Genomic DNA, 23,748 nt, shown 5'->3' on the forward strand with positions numbered 1-23,748 from the left:
CTGCAGGAAGTGAGTGGAATCACATTTTTATCACAGGAAGAAGGAAAACCTCCAACTACACTTTACACTCTGTGGTCGGAGCCATTGTAGATGGAAAAAGGAGCAAATTTATGCCGAAAAACCTGGAAATTTTGAAATTAGTTTAAGAAAATTTCTGCCAAAAATCCTAAAAATATTTGAGACAAAACAAGGAAATTATTGAATCAAAAAAATCCTATTTACAGGAAATTTACTAGAAGATTTTTGACTTTCAGGAATGATCTGAGCTTCAAAAATTGAAAGTTTTTGAGTTTTGAAACTCAGAAATTTCTACATTTTTTTTCTGCTGTTGTATTTTTACATGTTTAGTTTTGAAAAAACAAAAAACATGCATTTAAAGTTTTTGCCAAAAACTCCTTACACAACACCAGATCTGAGCCTGTGTTCGAGGTTTATGCATCTTATTCTTTCACCAGCTTGTTTGTTGTGATTTTTAATTTCAATATTTAATATTTATGAGGACTTTAAATAAAGACTCAACCCACAGAAATGTGTTGAATTTGGTTTATTTGAAACAGAAGCAGCTGCATTTTTTTATTTTAAAGTAGTTTGGTTTCTGACAATAATTAAAAAATAAATACAGAACTGAAAGAAATCAGCAAACAGGTGCTGTACCTTTTAAAACGATAAACTAAATGAGATTAAGGCATCGCTTGTTTTCCTTCTGAGTTGCTGATTCAATATAAAATTAGAACAGTCTACGATAAAAGTTTAAAAGTGCAAAACAAAATGTCTCCTGTTGGTTCTAATACAAACGAAAGGCACTGATGTGGCACTAAGGACAGGAGAACAAACTAAGAGACTAAAACAAAGTGAGCTGGAAGCTAAAAAACAAAGCCGTTCTTGGCGTTTGTTGCATAATGTTTGAAGAGGAAGAGTGACGATGGCGGTGATTCGCTCACAGAGCCAGTTCTGCCATGGCCCGCTCCAGCGGGTCGCTGGTCCAGTAGTCGTGGTCCCAGCCCAGGAACCAGCCGGTGAACGTGGGCGGCTCGAAGCCCTGCTTGATCTTGACGATGGGGGTCCGGGCGTCTCTGTTGGCCGGGTCGGTCTCGATGTAGCGCACCGCTGAGGGAGCACAGGAAGCCATCTTTACTGTTTTCATCAGGATCGTAATTGATAGGCTGAATGCTCTTAAAGGGCCGGTTCAGCCAGAATGTATTGATAAAACCAATTAAACTGGTAAAATATCAGCCTTCAGTAAGTGTTAATTGGAATTAAATAATATTAAACATCTTTTCAGTCAAAATGACAGATTGTGTGGTGCTAATTTAGGAATATTTGTAAAGATTTTTTACAATATTTGTGTAAAATGTGGCTTTTTAATAAACGCCACATGGATCATGGGCTATAACTTGAGGCTGAGGCAGCTGTCCATTTCTTTGGGCAATTTTGAGAAAAAAATTGCAGTAAAAATCAGAAAAAAATTTGATTTTGTGTGAATTTGGCAGATTAGTGAAAAACTGGAGGGACTTATTGATGTAATTTGGAGTCAAGAGGGCCACATATAAAGCTACAGCGGGCCAGATTTGGCCCCCGGACCGCGAGTTCAACACCGGTGATAGCCCAACATAAAATGGAAGTCTGGTGTTCAGCCCTTTTTGAAAAAAGTTTAAATGGTTTTTCTTTTATTAAGGCAACAGTTTGAATCCCTTTTTGTGGTTTTAAGTCATTAATGATATACAGATTTTTTTTTTTTAAATCTTATTTTTGAGCAGGTAAAACTAAAAATTAATTTGATTTAACTAATTTTGTGACCCACCAGTAGTTTAAATTAGCCAATTTTGACAAAAGGTTTGGACACCACTGTTCTAGAACATCAGTACTTGAAATTAGACAAAACTTTAGCTACGAGTTACAAGTAACTTTTCAGCAAGATATAGTAGCTTGTTTTAAGTCAATAATTCCTTAATATTGATGAAAAATTCTAGTTCATTTATAACATTGGGAAAAATGTCTTGTTATATGTGAATTAATCTGCCAGTGGAACTAGTACTTGGTTGCTAGGTGACGGGCTGGGCGTGGCTGGGGTTGCTAGGTAACCGTGCCAATGGAATATTCTACCAATGGAACCAGAACTTTTTAAAACCAATATTAAGGAATTATTGACGTAAAACAAGCTCATGTTTTTGCTGATAGGTTACAGTCTAGACTAAAGATAGTTGGCAAGATTTTGTGTTTTTACAGTGAACTCTTTAGTTTCTGTTTGTAAGGTGTGAATATTGATTCTGTTTATTCTCACCAGACGCCATGGCTTCAGTTTTTTCTTCCTCCTGAGCTTCATTCCCGATCCAAACAAACACCTGAAGTGAAAAAGGTTTGGTTTCAGGTTATATTAGCATCTTTGTTAGCACAGAACTGACAGCAGACAGGAAGTTGGGATGTTTACCTGCTCCCAGGTGTCAAGGATCATGACATCATCAGTGGCGAGGTCATCCTGGGTCATCTCCCCGGGAACCTCCTCGATCTGTGAGGGAGAACAGTTGTTGTTGGGTAAACATTTTGGGTGAACCAAAGCTAAAATCCCGTCTTAATTAGTTTTTTTTCTCTGGACATTGTCAGGAGTTTTACTTTTTTTTTTTGGAAGAACTTACGATGAAGTTCCCGGTTTTATTGGAGCAGGCGAAGAGTCGCGGCGGGTGAGCGTCCATCTTGTCCTTGAGTCTAGGGGAGGTGCGGTACTCCGCCTTCCCGCCCAGAGCGGCCCAGAACTGATCTGGAAAAGCAACACATCGTCCCTTTAAGAACCATTTGTCTTCCAGTAAACCAGGTTTACTGTAGCTAATTGACTGCCTTACACTGCAAAAACACGATGTCTTACCAAGTATTTTTGATCTACTTTATAGTACAAATATCTTTAGTTCATCTGAAGTAAGACAAAACTAACTTACAAGTAACTTTTCAGTATGAAACGGGATCTTGATTTAAGCGAATAATTCCTTAATATTGATTTAAAAAGTTCTAGTTCCATTGGTAGATTATGTCACCTATAAAATTGGAATTATTTCTGGCATAAGTGAAATAATCTGTCCACATTTAGTCAATATTAAGGAATGATTTACTTAAAACAAGCCCCTATATCTTGCTGAAAACTAACTTCTAAGTTAGTTTAGTCTTATTTCACTAAGATATTTGCACTAGAGACTAGATGGCGATTTCTTGGTAAGGTTTTGTGTTTTTACAGTGCGCTCACCAGTTTCTCCTCCCTCTGAAAGCTCGTCGGACGCCGACACTCCCAGGATGCCACACAGCTGCTGAGCTCCCTGCTTCTCGGTGTCGCTGGCGCCCACTCCCATCCACAGGGAGGCGCCGTCGGGGCTCACAAGAAGGAAAGCGTCGTTGGAGTTCAGGTTGGTGGCCACGGCGTCGAGCTGCAGGAACACAGAGAGGCTGAAGGCTAACGGGCTAAAGAAAACACAAAATCTATTTTTGTTTTAGTTTCTAATGCAAAACTAACAAGTAGCTTTTCAGGAAAATGTAGGTGCTTGTTTTAACGGTGACCTATTCTGATTCCTTGAACAGGTTAGGACATGCCTACGGGCTACACAAAAAGTCTTCATTACATTTTTGCACAAATAATTCTTAGATAATCAGACTTTAGTCTAATTAGTTCTGCTTATTTTGAGTTCATCTTTGAATCCAAATAATCTGCTGCTGTTCTCAACGTTTACACTCACATGTAAAAATGACTGCAAACAAATATGTAATTATACAACTGTGTAATTGAAAAGCAGAAGTGGAGCCTCCTGCGTAACAACAAGAATGCAGGTTTCTGTATGGTAAGTCAACAGCAAAACACTTGTCTTTTCCAGCAGCCATTGTACAGCACATACAGTGGTTAAAACTAGCTGACCAAACTTGCTGGAGCTCAGATTGGGTTGCTAGGTGACGGGTGTAACTCTTCTTGGGTTGCTAGGTAACGGCTGACTTCCCTAGGTTGTGACTTAACAATCAGGAAGTTTTTGAAACTTCATTAGGGTTCATTTTCCAGACACCAAAAAACATGAAACAATAACCAGGAGAGTGAATTTTCTTTAAATGTATAAGCTGTTTTTAGAAGCAGTAGAAACCCAAAGGGAAGAATTAAAAATGTGAATTTTGCATAACAGGTCTGCTTTAAATCAGTAAATCCTTAATATCAATGAATAAGTACTAGATATAATTGAAGTAATCTGACTGTGGAATTAGAACTTTTTTATTAATATTAAGTAACTATTGACTTAAATCAAGCTCCTATTTATTGCTGAAAAATTACTTGTAAGTTAGTTTTGTCTTATTTAAAGTGTAATAAGAGGTGGAACGAGTCGGACGCATACCTGAGATAAAATCGCACCGCAAACTGTTTTATCATTGTTTGCCTACATAAATATATGCGTTCGCATCAGTTTCACTGCAGAATTAGATAGATGGTACTAAAACAACGGCACAGAAATGCAGTTATTAGAGCAAACCGATGAAAAGTGTAGGAGTTAAAATACCCAGATCCTCCCACCGGGGTTCCTTAATATTGAATTAAAACTTCTAGTTCGACTGGCAGATTATTTAAATTATAACAAGAAATTTTTACCGTATGAAAAGTGAAATAATCTTCCAGTGAAACTGAGTTTTTAATCAACATTAAGGAATTATATGTTGTTAAAAAGTTACTTGTAAGTTAGTTTTTCCTTATTCCAATTAGATATTTGCAGTAGAAACTAGACAAAAAATACTTTCAGGGTTTTTTTGCAGCGCATCAATTCGTAGTCAAACAAGAGCAAATGGTGTTCGGGGACTATTTTCAGCAGCGGATTAATACAGATCTAGAAGGTTTATGGTGCCAGCCGGACGGCGCCTGAAAATAAACTACAGTGTGTCTGTTAATAACGGAGCAGACCTCTTACTGCGGCGCTGCGTGGCGTTTAATCTGCTCTGAGGCGCAGAGGAATCAGCTCCGCTCCGGCTAAGCAGGCAACACTTGTTAAGGCTGGCGCCGGGCCTCTTCACGGGATAAATCGACTCCAAATAGATGAACAAGAAGCAGACAGAATGATGTGATGATCACCACTCACCTCCACGGCTCTGGTGTGCCCCGCAGAGTTGGAGCGCACCTGGAAGAGCCTGGTCTCTGCCGGAGCCGACTGGCCCCCGTCCCTGGACGTCCCCCCCCTGTAGACCACCATGGGCTGGCCGCCGAACAGGCTCATGAGGTGGGCCGGCTCCTTGCCCTGGACCACCCTCACCTGGCACACAGATAGCAGCGTTAGCCGGCCCAGGCGGGACGCTCGGGGCTCAGAGCCGTGAGTTATCCACATCAAACGCTCCACAGCGACTCATCAGACGCTGATCAATATCAACGTCATCAAAACGATCAATTAATACAATCATGTTATAGTCTACACCATCACTGCTGAGTGCAAACATATGAGTGGAAATGTGAGTCATTAAAACTCTCTACAAGCAGGTTGAGACTCAATCACTGTTAATCCATGTGCAAACATTTTGATGGAAAGTTTAGTGGAAGGAAAAAGTATATGTAGGCAAGCTACAACTATGGCTTAAACACTCGGAGTTGTCATTAAAATGATCCACAAGCAGGCTAAAACTCAAGGGTCATCACTAAAGAAGCTGGCTGTTAATCATAGTGCAAGCATATTGATGTAAAGTTTAGTGGAAGGAAAACAGTTTTTAAAAAATCTGCAACTTCTGACTGGACAGCCATCGACAACATCCATATGGAGGGTAAGCCACAAAAACCTAATTTCTAGTAAAGCCAACTCTATCCAAGCATTCATCTCAAGCTTTTTTAAAGAGTTTTTCCTTCCACTAAACTTTTCATGACTCCATGTATACATATTGGTGATCAGCCAGCTTATTTAGTGACTCAGCCTTCTTGTAGAGTGTTTTATTGAGAACTCCTTCCACTCAACATCCTTTCAGTGTGGACAGCTCATTTAGGAATTGTTTTTTTTCTGACCTTCTCTATCAATCTGCAAGCCAGGATGCCACAGTTTTATGTTCAAATCCTTGTTTAGATTTTTTTTAAGGTTCCATTTATTTTTTTAATTACCTATGAGCTGAAAATCATAAAAATGATAAGAGCTGAACATTTAAAATACATTTTGTAATAAATAGTTGTATGCTGCAGTTTTTATTATAAACACCAGATGGCAGCAGAGAATTCTCGTCATGTCCGCCATCTTTATTTTTAGCTGTGACGTGACGCTGTCGGTCAACAATCCAGATCATGCTAATCCTGAACAGAGCAGAGCCAGGAGAGATAAATATTTACAGACGAGCTTCGGATCAGATCAGCAGACGTGATGAACGTGTGAAACATGACGTTTCACACGTTCATCACGTCTGCTGCGAAGTTTGACCAAATATCCGTAAAGCTTTGTAACGGCTGGTGATGTAACTTCCTGTTGGATAAATCACCGAAGTCAGCAGGGAACGAACCGAACAGGTAGGAGAGGAAAGCAGAAAACGGTCTAGTTCATGTAAAAGTCTGTAGAATGTTTACTATTTATGTGGTTTAAAAAGAAAGTACACCCTGTATAAAAACAAACAGCTGATTGAGTGAGAAAGTAAGTACACTCTTCAGCAGAAATAACTCAGTTATTTTCTGTCTCCTCCTTCCTTCCAGTGTTCTTCACTGTTTCTGCACAGTGACTCCTACCACAGCAATTTAATCAGACTGAGGTCCAGACTTTCACATTGCTCTGCACAGAAGAGTTCAAGGTCGACTCAGTGACCCCAACGTGCCCACATCTCCACACCGCCACCACCGTGCCTACATGATGAGCTGTGAGTAATTTTCTCCATTCAGGGTCTGTTCGTTACGGACAAATATCTCTACTTTCATGGCTAAGACCTAAAGATGCTTTAGTTACCATTTCCCATATTAAGGAAGCAGCAGGGGTGTACTTAGTTTTTAAACTGATTTCTCTTGTGATTTTATAAACATTAAAGTCGTTGAATGACTGGAGACGTGCAAAATTAATTTTTCTTGCTCACTTCAGGTTCAATTTTAAAACAAATTTAGATCTCGATAGAACAGAAGAAGGATGTAATTTCTTTTCAAAATGACTGTAGGTGCACAAACTTACATCTTGCAATATGATTTATTTCAATTAAAACGATTTTGAGCATTGCAGAGGGGTTCATTTGGAGATGATGATGTGGCAGAAGGGCATTTTTCTACAACGGCGTATAAAGGCAGTTGTAGATAAAAAGGGGAGGAGTAAATTACTGCCAAAAATCTCAGAAATTTTGAGATTAGTCTCAGAAAATTGTCTAATTGTTTCAAAAGTTTAACTCTTTTACTTTTGGTCCACAAGGGCCCCAGTACGCCGTCGCTGTATGATTCTGCATGAATGGATTGTTTTCTTGCAGCAACAGAAACACAGAATGTTTTCCATGCGAAGTCAGATCACAAGTAAAGGTCAGACGGTTAGTTGAGCATCAGTGGATGAGAAGCAGGCGGGGAGGGAAATACCTGGGTGGTTATGGGAGCACCGACAACCTGAGGAGGCGGGGCAGAAACCAATGAGCAAAGAAGCAGCAGGAGAAAACAAAACATAACGGGGAACGAAAGGATGGAAAGGTCAGGAGGAAACGGAGCTGAGAGTTCATGGGCGTGAGAAAAGAGGAGGTTGCCATGACAACAACGAGTCGCACCTGGACAGGACCGCCGCCGAGCTCGTCGTCCAGCTGGGAGCCGAGGATCGCACAGGCGCCGATTTCATCCTGACTGGAGTCCGACCCCTGCCTGAAAAACAAAAGCAAATATATTGGAAACAGAAAAGTTATGAGGACGTTTTCAATCAGATGGTGAAAAACCACAAAGCATCAGAGGGCTGTATTCATTTAAAGTTTAGTGGAAGGAAAATCTGTGGTAGAAAATTATAAAACAATTCACTGCAAAAGCAAAATAATATATTTTTGGTCTAGTTTTTAGTCCAAGTATTCTTTGAAATAAGACAAAACTTACTTACAGATAAGTTTTCAAGAAGATATAGCAGTTTGTTTTAAGTAAATAATTTCTTAATATTAATAAAAAGTTCTAGTTCCACTGGCAGATTATTTCACTTATAAGATGGGCAAAATGTCTGGTTGTAAATTAAATAACCTACAAGTGGAACTAGAACTTTTTCATCAATATTAAGAAATATTTTTGCTTAAAACAAGCTCCTGCATTTTGCTAAAAAAATTACTTGCAAGTTAATTTTGTCTCATTATTGGTAAGATTTTTACAGTGTGGAAATATTTTATTTACACTTTTAACAAACCAAATACTTGTTTACCTTTATATCAACATGTGAAATATAACATGCACTAAAATATTCGTATTAGAAACTTAACCAAAATACTTGGTAAGGTTTTGTGTTTTTGTTCCACAGGCTTCATGTTTTCACTACTGTGTGTAATAATACTAATAAAAGTTTTGTGGAAGGAAAAAATATGGTAGAAACAGGGATAAACACAAACCCTAAGATTTAAAATCAAAGCCAATATGGACGACCACTGAGGCTCAATAAACTACGTTGAAGCAGACGCGTTAGACGAAGGAAAAGTGCCGCAGTGTGCCGTCCTCTCACCACATGTAGATGATGTGTCCCTGCCGTCCGCCATGACGGTAGTTGTACAGGATGATGTAACTGTCTCCTCCGAAGAACTGTCCATACGTGGACGGATCCACCGCCGCCTTATCGGATCCCTCAATACGCCAGATCTGACATGGTTGATTAAATAAATCAGTCTTTGTCTCAAATATCTGAAATATTTCCACCTGAAATATTCAGCTAAACTCACGATAATAAGATCAATAGATTTAATACTGCAGATTAATGAGTGTCATCTGTTACTGTAATGCTTTTACATCTGCCAATATTTCTGAGTTACTGTTAACTCATGAAGTTAGTAGAGAGAATTATGGAGCCCCCTAGTGGATATGGGGGGGATTTTTTTTCTTTGGTGTTAAATTGCAAAAGTACGACGAAACATTAGGGCCAAGAAAAAATAAATGAAATTCTGAGAATAAAGTTATAATATCAATACTTTTTTCTTGTATTACTTAGATTTTATCCTCGTATTATTAAATGCTTGTATGACTTTAACATCATATTTTATCTTTATTCTAGTAACATGACTTTATTCTCAAATTATTTCATTTTATGGTCGTATTTTAACTTTATTCTCATAATTTTATGACTTTAATTTCGAACAGCTCTATTGTGATAGAATTAAGAATATTCTGGTAATATTATGACTTTATTTCAACTTTATTCTTATTTGGTTATTCTCATAATATTATGACATTCTTGTCATTTTGATGTTATTCTCATATTATTTTAACTTTAGTCTTGTACGACTTTATTCTCAAACAAGTTTATTGTTGTAAAAGTAAATATTGTCATAATATTCTGACTTTACCCTTTTGGTTTATATTTAAATTTTTCACAGTATGGCTCTAATACTCCATCGTACTTTTGCGATTCAATGCAGAAGAAAAAAAATCCCCCCCACGTCCAGTAGGGGGCTCTGTAGCTAACTGAGAGCTGCTGCATGCTCATTAACCAATCCCATCTCACCTGCTTCTCTCCGCTGCCGTCGTCCACCATGCCGTGCTGCGCCGCCATGGCCGACGACTCGTGCAGGCTGGCGGCGTCGAACTCCACCTTCTCGATCTTGGCGATGCTGTTGGCGATGTAGGCGACGCCCAGACCCTCCGTCTGGTCTTTGTCGCGCCAGTTCTTGAAGAACTGCTTGAAGAGCGGCGTCTCGCCCGACTCTGGCAGGATCTGGACCTCCGTGTGTTTGGGGTAGCCCATCTTCTTGATGAACTCGTCGGCTGCCTTCAGCGCAGCTTTACGTTCGTCCATGTTGGCGTCTTTCCCTGGAGAAAGAATCACTGAGTTCAGCTTCCACCGCTTGGAGAAGTGCGTTCTGTGACGAAGTTTATGCTGACCTTTCCAGACGAAGATCTTGCCGTCGGAGCCGTGGTCCAGGATGAAGCAGTCGCCGGACTCCAGGGCGCTCTGAGCAAACGGGTTCTCCGCCGCCACCAGAGTAACGGTCATGCCGCCGCTGGCATTGGAAACCTGGAACATGTGAAACAGGAAGAGTCATGTCCCAGTACCAACCAGTACGATGTAAAAAACCAACCAGAACGAGGACGGATCTGTCCGCAAGTCCACACCAACCCGGACTGAGGAGAATCTGGAGAGTTGGGATTGGATTGGTTGGGATTACAGCTTCCTGTTGCAGTAAACTGAGCTGTAGCGCTAAAGCTAAGTTTAAGTGGACAACATTATTTTGATGTTGATGTCAATAATGCTAACTTCCTGTAGCGGCTCGTTCTGCAGCAGCACTAATGGTAACTTCCTGTAGCGGCTCGTTCTGCAGCAGCACTAATGCTAACTTCCTGTAGCAGCTCGTTCTGCAGCAGCACTAATGCTAACTTCCTGTAGCAGCAAGCTTTGCTGCTTTGGTTGTGAAACATTTGGGCTAACTGCTAACTTCCTGTTGTGGCTATAGCTTTGTTTAAGCCGGTTTAACAAAGTTTTCCCCTGACATGTCCACTTTTCACTGCGGTTGGTTTTTCATCGTTTCTCAGGTGACCGATAATAAGATTCAAATCACCTGGTTTTGTGGTGATGTTTACAAAGTGTAAAATGGCTGACACACCTGAACCTAACGATTGGATGGTTGGAATAGTGTGGGATGTTTGTAAAGCAGTTAATAGGACACTTTAAATCCAGACAATGTGTTTTATTACGTTCACACACATAAACTAGAGGAAGTCAAACAAGTGTAAAACTTTCAGAAAGGAGAAGTTTGGTTTTTCGTTATTGTTCTCTATGAAGGTGACACTCAGCTGTTTGTAATGTTGACGCTAGCCGCTAATCCTGAGAACCATTTAAAATGTAATCAGATGAAGTCCAGGTTTGATTTGATTCTCTATGCTTCCATCTATCATCTGCTCACACATTCACGCTCTGACCTTGTATAGTTTCGCCCGCTTCCTGTTTGAAGCATCAGCTGTGATGTCATCCGAAGCCCCAGGAGGCAAATCTGGTTTGGGCCCCAAAACCTGTGAGCACAGGCAGCGGTTTCAGTAAACATCTCTGTTTGTTTGGTCGTTTGCTTCAGTGGGTTTACTGGTCGGACCTCCGTCATCTTCTCTCTCTCCGCTCCCTCGTCGCAGACGTACACCCGGGCCCTGCCGCTGCGCTCGTTGTCACGGATACCCTTGGCGACCTGCGTAGCCTTGAGCTTCTCGAAGCGGTTGCTCTGAGAGCCACACCACTGGTAGATCTCCTGTGGGATGAAAGGAAGAGCGTTTGGTTCCCAGAGATTCTCTAATTAAATGAGCAGAAGCAGCTGGTTTATTTGTTTCTGGTGACGGTCACATGATGTTTTGTTCCATAACTAATGAGGATCTTCTCCGTCTGACTCACATCCCCCAGGTCCAAGATGAAGCAGTCGCCTTGGTTGAAGCTGTCCCAGCTGACTGGCACCTCCGTTGCCCGGACGACACGCCGACCTTTGACCTGGAGCACCCGCTGCACCGACACCTCATTGGTCACGACGTGTTTGAACCCAGACGCCACGCCTCCTTTCTGGAAGGTACATTTATATTTGTTTATTTCAAACCGGTTTTTAAACATGAAGAAAAGAAGAGAGCATGTGCATATGGAACCTTTGAATGTTATTGTTTGTTTAGTGCATGTGCTCAACGTTGGAGGGCAAAAAGACGATTCTTTTACCACTGCAGCGGTACGAAAACTCTAACAAAATGAAGCCTGGTGTAGATATTATTAGTTCAGTGCAGTGCGACACAGCAAAGGGAAAAATACTTCAGAAAAACCGCTGAAGAACAACTCAAAACAACTTTTTCCCTCCCTCTCCGTGTCGGCTACGCTACACGCAGACTCGTTGCCATAGCAACCGACAACAACGCCACTTTATGTTTCAGGATTCAACACAACAAAACAGCCTCAAACATTTCTCACAAAAAGAACAGAACATTAAGTCCGTTGCAGTTGTTGTTTTTAGATTTTATGTCTATTTTGCGATTATTGATAAGTGATCGTTGTGATAGATTAGCTACCGCTGCTATTAACTAAGCTAACACAGCGGCAGTGGTTAGCTAATTTAAACACCTGCTATACTGATGATCTGTCAGAGTTGGTATTTAGGTCGACTTTTTTATTATTTTTTAACTGAACCGAAACACCAAATTCCACATCACATCTACATGTTCAGGTCTTCATAGTCAAGCTAGCATCATTCAACTACTTCACTCTCTCTCTCTCTATTATTTTCTTAATTAAAACATTTTTCTGGCCTAGTTATCTAGTTGTCATAGTTCACCAAAGCACTGAATGCTTTTTTCTTTCGTATATCAGGCGTACATTTAAGATTTAGCACGTTATGTTGACAACATAACAGCTGAAACCATGGCATGCTAGTCATCGTTAGCCAGCAGCTTTGTGCCCTAAAGCAGAGAATTGTGATGCAAAGGATCCATGCAACTACTTTTCTGTTTGAAAAAGAGTAGGAAGACGTAAGCACTCATTTAATTTAATTAGATACAATGGAAATAAATTATAATTTGCTTTTAGGAATTTAAATTAATATGAGTTACAACAACATATAATTTCACTTTGGGATCAATAAAATATTTTTGTAATTTGAAAATTACAGTAAACACAATGATTCCAAACTGATTTTCATACAAAGACAAGTAAATTTACTGAGCCATAATTATAATAATAATAATAATGGTAATAATGACAACTGTAAATAACAACTAATAATCAGTTAAATTAATAAATAATGATAGTAAAATGACAATAATAATCTAATAATTATGCTAATAAATCAAGTCTGCAACAAGCTTCTTTTAGTTATTATCATTTTAAAACGTTAAATGTTTCCACAACAGGCTGGATTATAATATAATCCCAGTTTGACGTCCTACCATGTACTTGATTCCAGATTTGAAGTAGCCCAGAAACGTTTTGGACTCGTGTCCCTGCACCTCGCGGTACTGGATCGGTTTCCCCCCGAGGAAGTCGTCCATTTGGACAGTAAAGATGGCCGCCGCGCCGCTCTCATCCTGGCTGCAGAAATCACCTGCATCACAAGAAACAGTACATTTACATATTAATATTGTTTGTTCTGAGTCCAAAAGATACAAATACTTTAAATTTTTACATTTTTTCATATAAGAAGAAGCCATTTTGTAGTTTTGGAAACCGTATATTTAAATCATTCCAAATCTTTTAAGTTTCTCCTGGTATATGTTTTTTGACAAATTATGATTTTAAAAAAGTCATAAAATATTAAAATATTTAATTCATTTTCATATATTTGCACCATATTTCCAGTTATTTTGGATCTGATTTCAATTTGAACCAAATTTCCGCCCCTTTAGAAAAACAACTTCTACTGGTAAATCGGGGTTTTTTTTCTTGTTTGTTTTTTTTGGAAACATATAACCAAGTACAATTTAATAACAATTCAGAAGAATACCAAGTAGTTTATTGTCATTTGAAAGTAACTGTATTAAAAGCAAGCATCAGCAACCCCTGCATTGATTTGGTGGGGAGTGCTCAGTTGTTGTTGTAGCTTTTAAAAACTAAAAAACCAAACAGCATTGTGAACTTAAAACATAAATCAATCATAATCTTATTTTTCTATTCCTTTTCTAAGCATATAAGTACTTTTAAAACACATTTATCTCAAGATAAAGAAATTCTTTTAGGTCACAAACTCTAAAACAAAAAGTTATTTTCTTGAAAAGCGGACTTTGCTTGAACAAAATAAATAAATTGTTAACATGTTAAATGCAGCTTATTAGCAGCAAATAACATTGTTCCTGAAGTCAAACTACAACGATCCAGAGAAAATGCACAAATATTTAAACAGAATTGTTGCCAAGTCTGAATAAAAGCAGGTAAATCTATAAAACCACCCAAACCCAGCTCTCTTAATCATCTACCAACAGTCGGTTCCAATAAGGAACCAATAAAGATAAGCTAACTTCAAATAATGAAACTGTAAGCTTAAGATAATACAGTAGAAAAAAATGCTTAAGCTAACATTTGTTATGCAAATTCATGAACTATTCTGCTTCTGGAATAAGCAAACCAATAAAATGTATTTCTTTTTACTGCTCGCATGTTTCTAGGTAGAAAAAGGGAACTGGAAGTTTTATGTTTTTATTATTTTATAATATAATCTTACTTTTAATGTGTCACCAATTCCTGCACTGCAAAAACACAAAATCTTACCAAGTATTTTTGTGCAGATTTTAGTGCAAATATCTTAGCACAATAGATATAAGAGGAAACTAACTTACAGTAAGTTATAGGAGCTTGTTTTACATAAATAAGTTTTTAATATTGATTAAAAAATTACATTTGTTTAATATTTTTAAAATGTGCTACAGATTAATACTCTAAAAATTAATACTAATTTTTTTTCTAGTATTAAAAATAAAAATAATAATTTGGCAGATTATTTCACTTATAAAATGTGAATAATTTCTTGTTTTAAGTGAAATATCTCCTTATTTAATCAATATGAATGAATTATTCACGTAAACAAGCTCCTGTGTGTTACTGAAAAGTTAATTGTAAGTTAGTTTTGTTTTATTGTGAGAAAGTTGCTCAAGAAACTGGTTAAAAACACTTTTTTGTGTGTTTTTACAGTGTGATGATAATAAAAAGCGAAGCTGTTCATTCAGTGATTTCACATTTGATCCGTCGTCGTGTTTACTGAGCCGTTCTGTGCAGAAACTGTCGGATATTAAAATGTTTTTCGCTTCTGACTGAAACATTTTCAGGAATTTCAGAGAAACATGCAAAGCAGCAAAACGGTTTCCTGAGAATCCAGAGGAGCAAAGTCAGAGCCGCCATCATCATCATCATCATCATCATCATCATCAAGCTTTGCAAGTCAAACAGAGTCGCAGCTGGAAAACCGAGAACATCTGGACTTTTAAACATAAATGCAGAGATGTTTCTGTTTTTCTCTCACACTCACCCAGCCAGAAGTGGAGGTCGTACTGCAGGTTCCCGGATCGCTGCTTGATGGTGTTGAGGATGAGGTAGGCGTCGCCGGTGTAGAACCCGCCGTACAGGTTCTCCGGAACCGGCACCAGGTCGAAGTTCTCCACCCTCCACACCTGCAGACCCGGGTTCTGACCGGCCCGCTGGAACTCGGCGTGCTGCGCTGCCATCCTGCCTGCAGATTGAAACGCCACGTATGAGCCACAGGCTGCGGCCGCCGCGCCCTCTTTGAGTGCCGCGCCGTCGCCATGGCTACGCAGATAAAGATCAGGGCCCCGGGTAGTTATTAACAAGCAGGAGGATGATTCACCGCCAAGAGGAAATCCTGGTGATGGCAACCGAAACGCTGCGTGTGCAGAAAGCTGAAGCAGGAAGAGAAAAACGTAATTTACTGCTGAACACTGTAAAAACACAAAACCTTACCAAGTCATTTAGTCTAGTTTTTATGGCACATATCTTAGAATGCTTGAAATAAGACAAAACTAACTTACAAGTAACTTTTCAGCAAGATGTAAGAGCTTGTTTTAAGTTAGTAACATTGATGAAAAAGTTCTAGCGCCATTTTTATACTATTTTACGTATAACAAGACATTTTTTCCAGGTTACAAGTTAAATAATCTGCAGTAGGACTAAGAAGTTTTCGTCAGTGTTAAGTAATTACTAGCTTAAAACAAGCCTTTATATCTTGCTACAATTACTTGTAAGTTAGTTTTTATCTTATTTAAAGTGTTTCTAAGATATTTGCCATAAAAACTAAACTAAATTACTTGCTAAGGTTTTGTGTTTTTACAGTGTTCTTTGTATTAATTGCCACTTTCATACTTTCAGCCAAAACGTTTCACACCAACCGTCACATTTTGTCACTTTGTCACAACAAGGTCGCAGACATTGGCTGCTTAGCAACTTCTGAAATCTGAAAAGTGTGGCTTGCATTTGTAACCAGCTACAGTCTCTACTTTGTAGAACCGACTGTCACTGCAGATCCAGATGCAAGTCTTACCGGAGAGAGCCTCACTCTTCAAGTCTCGCCCCATATTCTTAATTAGATTTAGTTCTGGACTTTGACTAGGCCATTCTAACACAGATTTCTTGTGCTGTATATCATCCACTAAGAGGTTTTCTTCCTGTCTTTAGCTCCTCCAGCTCCGACAAAATGTTTCCAGACAAACAGAAACATGGCCGTCCTGACCGTCTGCGCTCACAAATAGCAAACACTTCATCGTTATCCCCAAGACGCTCGGCGCCACATGGACAGATTAGGTAAGTGTTTATCTGAACCGGGTCGTACGGAAGACCATTAGGGACATTACAAGAAAAAAAATTCTGACAGTTAAATCTCAGAACTGTGATTTCTCTCTCAGAATTTTTACTTTTTTTCTCAGAATTGTAACTTTTTTCTTATAATTTAGACTTTTTTTTCTCTCCTTCCTCATGATTGCAGCCTCGAGTTGAACATTTTGTTTTTAGTTACATTTCTATAAACTTTTATAATCCAGTAAATTAAACAGAATATAAACTCAGCTGGAGTTTAATGTTTAGTGTATTCATTAAGAAAATACATTTATTGTAGATGAAGCGCAAAAGTAGTTTAGTTTGTTTTTGAGTTCAGAGGCAGGAAAAACAAACTAATTTTACGGTTCTGGTTCATGTGAATGTAGCTTCAGCTAATACTTCATCAGTTTTACATTTGCAGCAAAAAAAGCAAAATACTTCAAATATCTTCCAGCAGTTTGGACAGAAAACACAACAGATACTGAAAATGATTCATCTGTAGTAAACCAGAACTTGACAGCTTTAAAATTTAATTCCCAGCTTGTTTTAAACTCGATTTTTTTTTTGTATTTAAGAACTGAAAGAGTTTGTTTTTCCACAGGAATGGAGTTTGAGCCCACAGACACGGCAGGAATCTGATCCAGACCCGGCAGAGGGAACCGAGAACGGCTTCCCTTTTTGTTCGCCCCGTTTCTCCTCTTCCTCTTATGTAACTGTGAAGCTCAGAGCTGGGAGAATAAACGCTGAAAACTAAAACACATCCTGTTATTCACAATCAAACTGATATATTATCAGAAACTAAAACTGAAAAAATGTTTAAAAAGCTCATTTTAATGCTAAGCGAGACAGCAGTTTGACTAATTACTGTCATACTAGATCACAGGTCTGCAACATATATAATAACAAGTGCAGCTTTTTAGCCACTTTTTAATTGTTTTCCTGCAATATTTGCCTTGAATTTCCACAAAAAATGCCACTGAAAGCACCAGGAACATGTTTCCGTAGGTTTCGCAGCAAAATTTGCAGAGTTAAATCAACAAGCGATTGCACAGTTACAACTTTTTCCAGTGTTAAATTTACTCCAGCTCTTGTTGAAATAACTGGAAGAGTTAAATTAATACCAATTCAATTCGGAAAAGAACCAAACAGATTTAACTCTGCAAATATCTTAGAATGAGACAAAAGTAACTTTTAATCAAGATATAGGAGCTTGTTTTAACTAAATAATTTCTTAATATTCATGCAAAAGCACTAGTGACACTGGTAGAATATTTCTTGCTGAAAAGTTACTTTTTAGTTAGTCTTCTTGTATTTGAAGTGTAATAAGATATTTGCATTAAAATGCTTTGCAACACGTTGTGTTTTTGCAGTGCGTTCGCCCAGTGACTCATGCAGATGTTTGGAATAAAAACAGGCTGTTGTCAAACGGACCGGGTCATATGATTATCGCTCAGCGCCTCTCTGCAGACTGAAACGTGTCCCGGTCCGACCCAGCAGCCCTTCCTGCCGTGCCACCCGGCCTCACATACTTCATCCCCTCCCCCACTTTCCACCAGCCTCCCTCCCTGTTGTCTGACTGGAAACTCAAACTGGGAATTCATTTGAAGAGAAACTACATTTTTATTGTGCTTTGTGATCTGTCTGCTGCTGAAAGGGAACCCAAAGATAGCATTAAGTGGATTTGAAGGCCTGGAGAGCCCGTCCAGGGTTTCCATCCCCCACCCTGATAAAAATAAGCCCTGCTCCAGCGGAGAGGAGGGGATCTTCTCATGACTCATTTTCTCCCTGAACGCCATTCTTCCTCATTCTTTTGTGGATCTCTGATATATCAGATAAAGATCTGTGCATACTTGTTAACATCCTGGCTGCTTCCCTAACATCTGTTATTGACAGCCTCTATGTTATGAAGGGATATAACAAGAGTTATTTTTTACCAACAACTGACAACACCACAAGATAAACTTAACCAGGCATTAAAAAATGACTAAAAAGTTTATTTTTTCCCTAAAAAGGCAGCTGGAAGTAGTGAGGCGTTTTTCCTTAAATGAAAATGAGCTTCCCCTGAAGCTGCCATAGCCGTTAGCTTCAGGGGAAGCTATGCTAGCGCTAGCTAATTAGCTAGCTTAACTAAGAAAGTGTCGTACGGTTTATGAGCATTAATAAGCAGTTAGAAGCTCCTTATAAGGGATCTCAAATATTTGTGGAGACAATGAGAGAAATTTCCTTCATGTTACAAAAACCACAATAAACAAAAAACCAGAGACTATCAGGCGCTGATTCTACCAATCCAACCTTTTACACTGTTAGCTAATTAGCATTGATAAGTTGCCTCTGCAGGCTGATGGTGTGACTGAATTAAATCACTCATCAGGAAGTTTTAATTTAACTTATATTGTAGTTTATTCACTGTATTATCAAGGTCATTCTCTGAATTCGGTGCATTTTGTGTCTCAGGTTTATCTCAAAGATTTTTATATAATGCAAATCACTTTTTTTTGTTGAGAAAATAAAGAAATGGTAATATCCATGTGTCTTGGTAATGTAACATGCAAATATATTTGATATATTTTATAAAACCAATAAAAAATAGCCAATAACTACAAGTTATTTCTACTAATATAAACAGTTTTGTTCAACACTGTAACAGCAGACCAATCCCTCCTTTTTATAAATAATAGTTCAGTCCAATTTCCTCAGCACCCTGGAAGTGACAGCAGGACAGAACTGGAAGGTGTGATGCAAATCACTTTCTCTCCCATCATCTAAAAGTACCTCTTGACAAAACTTCAGACTATAAGTTACAATTTTAGTAGTGGAACGACAAAAGGTACCCCAAAAAGGTTTTAAGTTCAAATTAACCCTCTATGGCATGACTTTTTATTTTTGTGGGGAAGAAATATTTTCCTGCATTCTTTGGGAGCTTGGTGGTCCCTAATTACATGTCAATCATAAAATCGGACTCTGACACCTCCTGGAACCAGATTTGGGTTTGTTGCCTCAGGGTAACATTGGTCTAGAACACCAAGATTGTCTACACTGATTATGAGAAATGAAATACAAATCAAACAAAAACTATATTCATAAAAGAACTATTTTTTGGACAAAAATATGTCAAAAATCATGCCCCCCAAAAAATAAAATAAAGGAGCAATGTGAGGTACAGCTATGTGGTTTGTTGCCTGAGGGCAACGCCATGCCATAGAGGGTTAAAATTAGATGAAACTAAAACATATCTGATGATTCAAGTGCCAAATAAAGTAGTAAAAGAATTGAGAGTTTCTCCTGAAAATACCTGACAGACATCACTTTAGTCTCTTCCCGCTCACACTGTAAAGAGATTTAAGTGTTAATATTGTTTCTTGCCTATATTTGATTATTTTCATCCATAGATCGTCATCGTCAAGCTCAACCTTTCAACACTGTTACGTACGTAAATGATATTTATTGTTGTTTGGGAAAAAGTAAAGAATTTTCTTTGAAACATATTAATTTCTTGTTTTTATCATATGTTGCTCCATATCCTAGCTGATGGCAACTTTTAGCGAAAATCTTCAACCCCGTTAGAAAAACAGTGGTTTTGTTACAGGGCTGAACTTTGGACTGTTCAACCCGTTACAGGCTGGTCAACCCGTTACAGGCTGGTCAACCCGTTACAGGCTGGTCAACCCGTTACAGGCTGGTCAACCCGTTACAGGCTGGTCAACCCGCTACAGGCTGGTCAACCCGTTACAGGCTGGTCAACTGTTACAGGCTGGTCAACCCGTTACAGGCTGGTCAACCCGTTACAGGCTGGTCAACCCGTTACAGGCTGGTCAACCCGTTACAGGCTGGTCAACCCGCTACAGGCTGGTCAACCCGTTACAGGCTGGTCAACTGTTACAGGCTGGTCAACCCGTTACAGGCTGGTCAACCCGTTACAGGCTGGTCAACTGTTACACTGGGTTCAGCCCAGTAACGTGAGACATTATGATTTCTTTAAATAATAACAGCAAATATTAAACTAATATTTTTTGGGCTATATGCAAAGTTTAAAGAATGATTCAAAAATATTTAAAAAACCTGATTTAATGTTTGTTTTAAAGTGTTTGTTCATGATTTATGAAAAGTGCTTTTACATCAAGTTGCCATATTCTACTTATCAGTCTAATTATTATGATTCAGAATCAAATAAAATATACTTACAATTAGTTATTTTAATCAAGGGACAGGTGATCTCAAAAGAACTGGAAGAATTAGTTTATTATGTTGTAGAGTTACATTCATAGAGGAATCAAATTGTCCCGTTACACAATTTAAAGCAACCTAAGTAACAAAGAAATTCATAATACTGTTTGGGATTTCATGCATAAAATGGGGAGACATATTTTCCTGGAGGTTCAAAGAGTCTTTCAGTAGATGCAGTGATCAAAAACACAATTTTTTGTGGTATATTTTTAAGTAACCTGAGACGCCAAAATGCACCGAATTCAGAGAATCGCCCATCAGGCATGCTTCAGCTGTTTGAGGACAGGATGCCAAATTAGGCCATCTGGACCCAACAGCTGAAAGGAAATGTCGCGCATGTCAGCAGTAGGAGACACACCCCAGAGTCCAACCCAACAGAAAACATGCACTGGCACAGAAAACGTCCCATTAGTTCAGGGAAATCTCATTTCTGTTGAGGTCAAACTTCCTCCAAACAGTTTGTCTCCATAGAAACCAAATAAGTCTCATGACAGGACCAAGAGTCATTCTGCCATCTTTTTTTAACTTTTAGTTGCTGTAATATTATAATATTAATGCAAAACTGCATTTTATTCTTTATTAGTTTCTTCTGAAGGCAAAAATACTTAATATTGGTTAATTAGTGAACATTTTGGGGGTTTGTAATTGCATTGAAGGCAAAAATTCTCATGTTAAAAGACATTTATGAAGAACTCTAAGTTTTTTATAATTTTGCACTTTTAGTAGCTTTGGTTAACTTGGAAGGTCATAATAAACATTACTAGTCAATTTGTAAGGACAAACCTTGTGTTGCTAGCAAACTACAGAGAATCTGAGCCTCAAAGTTTAGGTACATTTGAGGTAAACTAGTAAACTAATTATTATTTTTAGCTGAGAAAATTAGATCAATAGGCAGAAAAGTGCAGTTGACCTAAACATTGTAATAACATTTGCTAACCATGTTATTGTTTGCAATGATGCAATATTAGCTTCAATCAGTCAACTGACTTTACTTCTTATCTCTGAGGGAAAACATACATTTTGCAAAAGGTTTACTAATTAATAAGTAAATATTTTGAGCTCTACAGTTCACTTATATAGTTCACTTATATAGTTCACTTATACAAGTGGAGAGTTCACTTGTATAAGTGAACTAAGGTCTATTAGCTTACTTTGAATATAAAAACTAGCGAACCTTTAAATAAATTAGACTGCAAATGATGCGTTTTCTTTGTAAGCAGCATGTCAAGCAGTATTATAACTTATTTCAGTTGCCAAAACTGCATTTGCTTTAGAATATCTTAGATTTGCTCTATAAAACAAATCTGTGAACAGGCAATTGTACTAAATTGGAGTCACATTTCACAGAAAACTCTGAATGACTGAACCTAAAATAACATCTGTTTTCAACTGCATCTCTATAAATACAGAAAATTGAATTAAACTTAATGAGTAGGACCAGTGATGCAGAAAGTGGGTGGGTACTGAATAGGGGCGTCACCCAAAAGGGGGCGCCACATTTCTATTTGGTATTTTTTTTTCTTTCTTTTTGTATTTAACAACTGTTTGTACTTTGAAAATATCTAGCTGTACAGATGCAGTAGTGAATACAGAATAAATACAGAATTGCTTGCCATATTTTGCATTTTTCTCATTTTGTAAGAACTGAACTGAGTGAGTGAGTGTGTGTGCAACCACAGACATCTAAACTGCAGTTTCAGTCCCATATATGGCGCCTGCTGCGTCGCGCAAAGGCAAATAAAAACACTTTCAGTCCGTCTTTAAATCTCCTCTGCAAAAGAAAAAGTCCGATTAAACAAACGCGATTCTTTATCCACCGCGACATCAGGCCGTTATTCCAACCGAGGCCATAAGTAGGCTGCAGTGAAACCCAGATTATAATTCCGTAATCTGTCCTCTTGTGGTTTAAACAGTGAAGAGATGGTCAGAAACGCGCAGATTACCTGAATGTGGAGGCTGATGGACGGACGGATGGGTGGATGGACGGTGCTGCCTGGGTGTGAGCGAGCCGATGGGGAAACGCTTCCGAGCTGCAGCCGGGGCGGAGAGGCGTCGAGTCGGCGTGGCAGACAGCGCCGAGCCGCTGTTTATGCTGCCGGGACGGGACACACCCCGAATAGTCCCCTCCCTGATCCCACAGCGGCAACCGAACCAAACTGGCAACCAAACGCCATTTTTAATTAACTAAACAAACTGAAAATCGCTTATTTTATTCATTTTTACCCTGCTACCCGTAAATATATAGGTTTTAAACAGAGCTGGGTAGTAACTCGTTACATTTACTCAATTACATTTACTTAACTTTTAGGATTGCTGTATTTTTTAGTTGAGTAATTGTTTGATTTTACAAAGTATTTCTGCTCTTATTTGAGTAAAATTCCTGGATTGTCTCCCCACTGAATGAAAAAATAAAAATGTTTTAACCAAAGATGTACCATAAACAGAACCACACCTGCAGTTTGGATAAAGTTTCTGAAGTTTTTTATGGAAAGAAACTGATTTGGAAACTTTTTCTTTTGCCTGATTTTGTTATTTTTTTGTTACTTATATGAATTATTGTCATTTTCATCTTTAAAATAACAAAATTTCCACTTAACTTTATATTTTGGTCCATTTGATGATGCAATTTTTAAATAATAAATTATTAATAATTTGATAAGTTACTCAGTACTTGAGTCAAAAGTTTTACTAAATACTTTTGAGTAAGTTCTTGACAGCTACTTCATCTTTAATTAATTTGAATATATTTACATATAATTTAACGTGTTATGTCCTTATAAGGCCTGATGAAAACGACTAGAAATTTCTTTGGAAATCTGGCTGGATTTTAAATCACAGCCCTTTAAAACTTTGTCGCCCTCTGGTGGCGAAAAAATGTAACTGCATATGACTGGCAGTAGCCTGTAAGATTAATAAAATACCATTTTAAATGTATTCCCATGAAACCTTCTTAATGATTTTTAGACTTTAGAATTACAAACATGTCTATAAGACTTCTAAAGAGAGTTTCATCAGATTACAGCTCTGTTTCTTTTCTTTTATCGTTGCCATTTCTTTCTCCCCTTTTTCATCATTGCTGTTTTTGCAGTGGTGTACAAACACTGTATTTTAGTCCTCTTTACTTGGCATGCTCAGTCTTTCAAGGAGAAACAGA

At 38.3% G+C, this 23,748-nt stretch overlaps 1 protein-coding gene across 2 annotated transcripts; it reads right to left on the reverse strand.

Moving 5' to 3' along the window:
* Positions 1-529: 529 nt before the first annotated feature.
* gsn (gelsolin) lies at positions 530-22,688 on the reverse strand. Of its 2 annotated transcripts, XM_023338352.1 has the most exons (17): positions 22,538-22,688; positions 15,073-15,273; positions 13,004-13,158; positions 11,478-11,639; positions 11,188-11,337; positions 11,021-11,110; positions 9,986-10,118; positions 9,609-9,913; positions 8,616-8,749; positions 7,696-7,786; positions 7,514-7,540; positions 5,088-5,258; positions 3,233-3,410; positions 2,634-2,755; positions 2,429-2,506; positions 2,282-2,342; positions 530-1,107 (listed from the first exon to the last, which is right to left on the reverse strand). In XM_023338352.1, the coding sequence occupies exons 2-17, from the start codon at positions 15,266-15,268 to the stop codon at positions 938-940; spliced, it is 2,223 nt and encodes a 740-aa protein (XP_023194120.1). In that variant the 5' UTR covers positions 15,269-15,273; positions 22,538-22,688; the 3' UTR covers positions 530-937. The 2 variants fall into 2 exon arrangements, with proteins under 2 accessions (XP_023194120.1, XP_005799741.1); XM_005799684.3 differs by lacking the exon at positions 7,514-7,540 and having other exon boundaries at positions 22,538-22,686.
* Positions 22,689-23,748: the final 1,060 nt, after the last annotated feature.

Source organism: Xiphophorus maculatus, chromosome 8 (assembly GCF_002775205.1).
Source record: "Xiphophorus maculatus strain JP 163 A chromosome 8, X_maculatus-5.0-male, whole genome shotgun sequence".
Lineage (NCBI taxonomy): Eukaryota > Metazoa > Chordata > Actinopteri > Cyprinodontiformes > Poeciliidae > Xiphophorus > Xiphophorus maculatus.